This window comes from Rattus norvegicus, chromosome 6 (assembly GCF_036323735.1).
Source record: "Rattus norvegicus strain BN/NHsdMcwi chromosome 6, GRCr8, whole genome shotgun sequence".
NCBI classification, from domain to species: domain Eukaryota; kingdom Metazoa; phylum Chordata; class Mammalia; order Rodentia; family Muridae; genus Rattus; species Rattus norvegicus.
In genome coordinates this window covers 53,366,013-53,373,415 of record NC_086024.1, presented here as the reverse complement: position 1 = coordinate 53,373,415, position 7,403 = coordinate 53,366,013, and the positions used below count along the sequence as shown (strand labels likewise).

The 7,403-nt window shown below is 43.9% G+C and overlaps 1 protein-coding gene across 1 annotated transcript; it reads right to left on the bottom strand.

Moving 5' to 3' along the window:
- Positions 1 to 1,145: 1,145 nt before the first annotated feature.
- On the bottom strand, positions 1,146 to 7,403 carry Fam110c (family with sequence similarity 110, member C). The gene is made up of 2 exons (NM_001025051.1): positions 6,378 to 7,403; positions 1,146 to 3,232 (listed from the first exon to the last, which is right to left on the bottom strand). Exon 1 carries the CDS (start codon positions 7,372 to 7,374, stop codon positions 6,394 to 6,396), a length of 981 nt encoding a protein of 326 aa, NP_001020222.1. The 5' UTR covers positions 7,375 to 7,403; the 3' UTR covers positions 1,146 to 3,232; positions 6,378 to 6,393.

Here is a 7,403-nt window from a genome sequence, read left to right as displayed (position 1 = left end):
TGCTTCGTTTCTTCCTTACCATGCTTTCTACTGCCGTTTCTATACGTTATCCATGTCAGTCCGTTCACCTGCCCTTCCTCTCTCTTCCCTTATTATCACATTTCATACTGGGATGGAGGGGGATGGGGTGCTACTAACTTTAGCATTGGATTCCTCAGCGAGTGAATTCTGTTCCTGTCACCCACCATAGGAAAGTAACTTTGGCTCAAGACCACTGCTGCTTGCAGTGGACAGAAGTGGACAGTGGGCATCTGAAATTTAAAACAAGGTCTCCAGTGTAGGACTAAGTTGTAGCAAGATTGCACGTGAAACTGGTCTGGCTTGGTCAATGCAGCGAGAGAGACTAGATTTCCTTACCTTCAGATCCAAACACACCCGGCAGTGGGCAGCAGACCTGAGACCCTGAGCTGATGAGAAAGGTACAAACAGTGCATTCTGTTTTGTCGTTCATTTATCTGTGATGAATGCTAGTACTAAAACATGAAAAGGAGTATTTTTAAACTAATGACTCACGAAATAGTTAAAGGAAACCCAAGAGCTAAATACTCTAAATAGTGTTACTACAGCCCATATACAGGAGAGCTGAAGACTTCAAACACCATGCATCAGCTTCGGGCAAGTCTTGGAAGACTTTCTTTTCAAGGAAATTAACAATTTTGCAAGGCAAAGACACCATTAGGAGGGTTCCCAGTAAACACACTCTCACCTCAGGGTTGCCTCACCTGCTGAAAGTTACAAGTGGAGATCCAGGAAGCACCAGCTATGGCATTGTTATAAACTCTGAACCACTGCGACAAGAGTCTAGTGAGAGTGTCATGTATGTAAATATTCGCATACAGAATGAATAAATTCCCTGACGCATCGGTCTCTTTCCATCTGTACACCGTTACTGTGTTCCCACAGAGCAGCTCGAAAGGCCCCTGTGGAGTGACTATCATTGCTTTATCTTATCTTTCTTCTTTCCAAAATATTTAATTACATTTGTATACTATTCTTTGCAGGAGAAATTTACTCAATACCGGGGGTGGGGGTGGGGAAGTATAAATCCCCTGCCCTCTTAACTGCCGAGCATCTCTCTCTGACCCTAAAGTCTTCACTGCAGACACTCATGTGTAAAACTAATGGGACACCTGAAAAAAAGTTAATTGCACACACCGAAAGATCATTTATGAATTGCTGTCACCGTAACAACTTTCGGATTAAATATAATATAGTGACATGCAAAACAGCAGTGCTACGACAGTCAGAACCCCAAGAATGACCATCCGTGATACAGTTAAAACAAGCCCCACAGAGCTCCACTTGCAAACCAACGATAAACATTCAAATAAACAATATGCATGAAAAGATGACAAATGAGAAAATTATTTTTAAGATGAACTGATGAAAGAGAAGCCATGTGAAAAAAAAAAACCCACCGAGGACTAGCTACTACAAAATAAATATTTTTATAACTCAAAAAACTACTCAATAAAAGTTACACATAATCCAGTTTTAAACTACATTCAGGGACATCCCAAAATTCCATGACACAGAGTGTTAGCATTGAGAAATTTCTTTCATATTCTTCACTCACATTGCAAATGATTTTGTGATTTAAGAGGATATGTTTTGATAAAACACAGTAGACTTTGAAAGAGTAGACTCACAATTTTTCTTTGGGCCGTTGTTCACACGTAATTTCTTTCAGAAGAATCTGAATCCAAAATTCTTTTACTGTGAGTGTTTTACAGACAAGTTCAGAACCAGGGTCCCGGTACCTTGTTAACCGTACTTGGAACGCAGAACCTCTCAAACCCCAGAGACAGTCCTTGCTTCAAAATGCAGCCTCTGCAAACAATGGGTTGATGCCGAACGTAGGCAATTCCACTGTGTGTGAAGTGAACCCAGACCTTAAGCATTATGTGGTGAACCAGTTTCCATCCTCTTTGGAAGGTAAGAGCAGGGTGTTACCGAGCACATTCTATTGAACCATTGTTAAAGGGCTAATAAATACTGGCCAAATCTCAAGAAACTGTTCGAGTACAAAACAGTACTACTTTTAGCAGGATCTCAATTCTCATGAATCTCCCAATGGGTGCTTCTACACACTTATGGCCAAGCAGTAGTGGCATTAACGAAATATGAAGCCCTCAAGTGATTTTAAATGTCCTCTCCAAATCATTAGAAAATACTGTCAGTTGTATAATATAGGAATGAACGAAGTTAAGTTACATAGGAAGGCTTGGAAACCAGTGTGTGTGCGCGCGCGTGTATGTGTGTGTGAGAATGTGTGTGTGTGTGTGTGTGTGTGAGTTTGTGAGTGTGTGTGTGAGAGAGAATGTGCGTGTGAGTGTGTGTGTGAGAGAATGTGTGTGTGTGAGTGTGTGAGTTTGTGAGTGTGTGTGTGTGAGAATGTGTGTGTGAGTGTGTGTGTGAGTTTGTAAGTGTGTGTGTGTGCGCGCGCGTGTATGTGTGTGTGAGAATGTGTGTGTGTGAGTTTGTGAGTGTGTGTGTGAGAGAGAATGTGCGTGTGAGTGTGTGTGTGTGAGAATGTGTGTGAGTGTGTGTGTGAGTTTGTGAGTGTGTGTGTGAGAGAGAATGTGCGTGTGAGTGTGTGTGAGAGAATGTGTGTGTGTGAGTGTGTGAGTTTGTGAGTGTGTGTGTGTGAGAATGTGTGTGTGAGTGTGTGTGTGAGTTTGTAAGTGTGTGTGTGTGTGTGCGTGTGCATGTGTGTTGGGTGATTGTCTCAGCCATAGCACTTATATAGAATAATAGCCCTTTGTGCTCACAGAACATTAAGTGGTATCAATTACTTGGAAGGAGAATAACATTGCATCCATGCTTGATTCCATACTTCCTTCTTTCCTTCAAGAATGCCTATACATTTATTAACATATTTGATTTATTAATATTAAATATTATCAAAACACACTGCAAAAGCCGTCATTAAGTCAGACCACCGGATGTCCTGAAAATATACTCCAACAGCTACTGTTTCTTCAGCTGCCCTTTTGAGATACAAGGAGAATGCTCTTACAAGGAGAATGCATCTCATGGTCTCTAATATTTGCCCTCTGGTCTGTCTTCCCCACAGTATGCCATCATGGCTAATAGATAAGTCTTATCAACAGACTGCTTTATTCCTCGGGCAGCAGCAATTATATGTATTGTTGGGAAACACCAAACATGGTGCTGGAGTCTCAGACGCCTATAGTTCAAGGGTTGGTTCATCCCTGGGGAAGTTTGCTTCCTGTGGAGAAAACAGAAAAGAACCATGAGTAAGCTCTCATCTGCTATAACATGTACTACAAAGAATGGCCTCTCCTGCGTTTGGTTTTATGGCAGCTCTATTATATCTAAACATCTTCTGTATTTTAAATTTTGAAAAAAAAATCCACAGAGAGATTTTTTCTGGCTTCTCTAAAAAAAATAATCTTTCCCTACAAGCCTTTCCTTGGAAATTTGAAAGTTCCCTTTCCTCCAGCAACTCCTGGGGTGGAATATTGACAAAGGCATTGTTAACTGCTCTAGAGAAGGACAAGGAAACTGAAAGCAAGGTTGGCCATCTAATGGAACACTTGAGGCAAACAAAGGCCATCCTTTCTAAATAGCTCAACAGACCTAGGTGCTGACCAAGAAGCAGGGAAGGATGACCTTAGTGCTTTGGGCTGCTTGTTTACACTCTGTTCCTGGAGACAACTGTAGAGTTTCCAGTGTAGACCGTGAAGAAGGGAACAGAGTACCTGTCTTCCACATACATGACAGCCTGGGGCTTCCATAGGCTCCCTTTCTTTGCAAAGGGTAAATGTGAAGGTGGCTGTGAATCTCTTAATTTTTGTCCAAAAGTCAAGCAGTATTTATTTTTAACCCATCCCAAATGGACAAGTTGTCACTTTTATGCTAATATTAAACCAGCAATTTATATAACTTATTTTTGAAATGTCGGAAAAAACCTACATTTCAGCAGGTAATCCTGTGAGAACTTGATAGACAGGATGGTCATTGAAAACTAGAAAATGGAAGTCAACGCTCTTGACTTAAGCTCTGGAAAACACTACTAAAATGGTCCATACATGACTGTCCACCTCCTTACATCCCTATTGGGCGCGCGTGTGCGTGCGTGTGTGTGTGTGTGTGTGTGTGTGTGTGTGTGTGTCTTGTGATTCTCTGTTTTCAGTTTCACTGTTGTCAGTTTGACTAGCAAATGTTTTATTCCACTGGGTATAAAGTTTATATAAACTTGCACTTTAATCCCGAATGCTCCTTTTATTATATTTTTATAAGTGTCTTACTAAGAAAACAAAACATTGATGTAAATCAGTGGTTCAACCTTCCTAATGCTGCCACCCTTTCATACAGTTTGTCCCCCAAAGGGGGCATGAGCCACAGGTTGAAAATCTCTCGTGTAAATAATATTTATATTCTTTCACTCATAACTCCACCCTTGTTCATCTCAAAGGTTCTATGATTTTTATAAAACACCATTTCAACACAAATGCAAACTAGAAGAAAACCCAAGCTTAAATTTTTTGATTTTTGATCCCGTGTCGTAGCTGCCCTAGGAATTGCATTAGGACCGCTTGGGCACACTCTGCTATACATAAGCTTTGGTGCTGCCCACCAGGACTTGCTCTTTCCGGAGAACACGGAGTCTGGAGGAAGCCGAGGGAGCTCAGATCTAAAGCAAATACCAACTCAAAGAGCTGGAGACTGCCTGGGGGTGTCACTTCGTTGTCCTAATGCCCCAGACACCTCTGCAGTGCTTATACAGCACAGGCTGCTCTGTGGGTGAAGCAGAGTAAAGTTATGAGGTAAACTTCCTGTGGTGACTGCCAGAAGTACCTGGAAGCCTTGGGAAAATCTGGGCAACTATCTCCTGGGTTTTATTTGTATGTCACCCTGTTACCTCGCCATCACTTATATTCCAAGTTTATCTTATGGCCATTGATTCTTTCCTGTATCATCATAATAGGCCACTCTTTCGTCCTGTGTGTTTCGCTCGCAGAACAAAACTATACAGATTTTTGATGGCACAGGAAGTAAAATACAGAACATGAAGGCCCTCTCGCTGTGTCCTTTTAAAAAATGTAGACAAAACAAGTCAGCCCTAATATGTGTGCACGTGGCCCCTCACTGGTTCCTTCTCTAGACCTATTCGTCCACTGCTTTCTCTGTGCCGCAATGCCCACGGTGACACCGTGGTACGTCCTTGCCATCACTCATATATCTAAGATTCAAGGACAATTTCGTGCACATATAAATTGATATGGGTTTTTGTTGTCTTTCTCTTTATTGTTATTACCTGTATACATTCCCTGGGGACTTGTACTAATGTAATGTGCAAATCTTCAATACATTGTAAGAATGAACTTAAGAAAAATTAATTCACCCCTCTTTACTATTTTTACATCTGTATAAAGGGCCACTGAACAGTAGTGGGGAATTTTGTTCTTAAACACAGGTTGGCTGAGGCTAAGCACCTGGGGGGTCTGTCTTCTGAGATTCTCTACATTCTAGTCAGGTGTCTTCAGTTAGTATTTATCTCAGTGCCAGAAAAAATGTAATGATCTTTTTAAAAAAAATTTCATAGTAACTTGCTCTCAAAGGCAGAATGAAAAAAAAAGCTTTTGAAATGTTTAAATGCCTTGTTCTCAAAGATACTCATAGAAAGGTGTCTCCTCTTTCTTACTCCAAAGGGATGTTCATAACAAGTCAGAAGGAGGGATGGCGTGCAGCCTTAGCTCTTTATTATAGGACAGAGGATTCTGTGGTTAGACCCTGGACCAGGTACTTACTCTCTGTATTATCAGCAGTGGGAAAAAACAAACAAACAAACAAACAAACAAACAAACAAACACACACACACCACAGCAGTTTACACTGGGATACAGTCTAGATCAGAGCCGTCAGTTCCGAAAATGGAAACTTTCAGAACAATTCAAAGGCAGATATTTTCATACTGAAGAACTATCAAGTTCGCAACACTTCAAAGCCTGAGGAAGGAGAGTGACTGGAGTCTTCCTTACTGCTGGAAGTCAGACGTCAGGACTTCCCTGGAAAGAAGGATGCCCCGAGGACATCAGGAAAGCCGATCCAGAGTCTGTCCCGGTGCATAGTGGCCTAAGGTTCAGATGCTACTTTCAAAACAGGAAATGACAGCAGGATAAAACTGCCGGCATTGTCCGTCAGGTTTCTTCCATTTTAACTACAGTAAGGACGCAGGGTGAGTGTTAACTTAATGACCTTTCCGGGCATTCGAATTCAACACAATGAGGGCAACTGGGTGCCTTCGTACTGTAGGAGCTATATATTAACCATGAGCCATGATTGTCCAGCACCCAGCTTAGCCAGCACGCATAAACACAAACCCCACCTTCCAGCTTCCTGCCACTAACCTGGATCAGATGTCAATCAGGCAGGTTCCTGCAACTTCTGGCTGGGGGTTTCTTTGGCCTTCTTGCAGGTAAACAGCCACTTTATGATACGGGCGTTCCTTTCTACTACAGAAGTGGTGCTAGGCACCTGCTCCAGGAGCTCCTCTTCTTGCAACCCGTCCTCGCTGTGCCTGGAGAAGCTACTATCAGAAGTAGCCATGCTCACGCTACGCATTTTGGGTGTAACGCAGTCGGATGCAGCAGAGAAGTTCTCCCTCCCGAGAGACTCCACAACTTCAGGGTCCAGGCCACAATACTGGAAGAAGGTGTCAGACTCAGCCCTGGCTGTCGAGTAGCGGGAGCTGAGATCTGACTGAGAGCGCTGCAATCCTTTGCTACGGGACGCCCGCAGCTCCACGCCGGAACGACGGACAGGCACTCTGGGAGCCACTTCAAAAGGCAAGGCTGGGGATTCCATGGCCACTACAGGGGCTGGAGGTGGTAACATAGAGGCTGGTTTAGCGGCTGCTGCCTGGCTCGCCTTAGTCCAAGTGGCCTCTGTTTCCTTCGTCTTATACTCATCTGCCACCCTGGTCGTCTCAGGGGTCACTGACATTTTGTCCTTGCCAGACCCCTGGAAAAACTTCTTCATTAGTCCCACTCTGGAAGAGTCTGCATCTGACCCTCGTACGAATTCACATTTCTGCCGATAGATGACCAATGAATCAGGTCTCAGAGGCTTTCGAGCGACAGCTCTGCGGGCTACAGGAGCTGGGGCAAGAGTCGAAGGGATCGGGTTGCGGTGCTGCACCCCTGGGGCCTCAGGGACCCTGTTTTCGGATACTGGACCCCGGCTAGATCCCAGCGTGCTGCGAACATACTTGGCACGGTCCGCTGCTAGTCTCTCCACAGCGCTCTTGTTCGCTGGCTGCCGGGTAAGAGTGCCCTCCGCTGCCCTGGAGTCCCCGAGAGATGGCCGCGTTCTGGCAAGCGAGTCCAGGGTGGGCAGGGCGCGCATTCTCGCAGTACTCGAACCCACCAAGCTGG

What these genes read in the sequence shown, in the direction of transcription:
- Fam110c (NM_001025051.1), bottom strand. Translation starts at nt 7,374, where the DNA reads ATGCGCGCCCTGCCCACCCTGGACTCGCTTGCCAGAACGCGGCCATCT.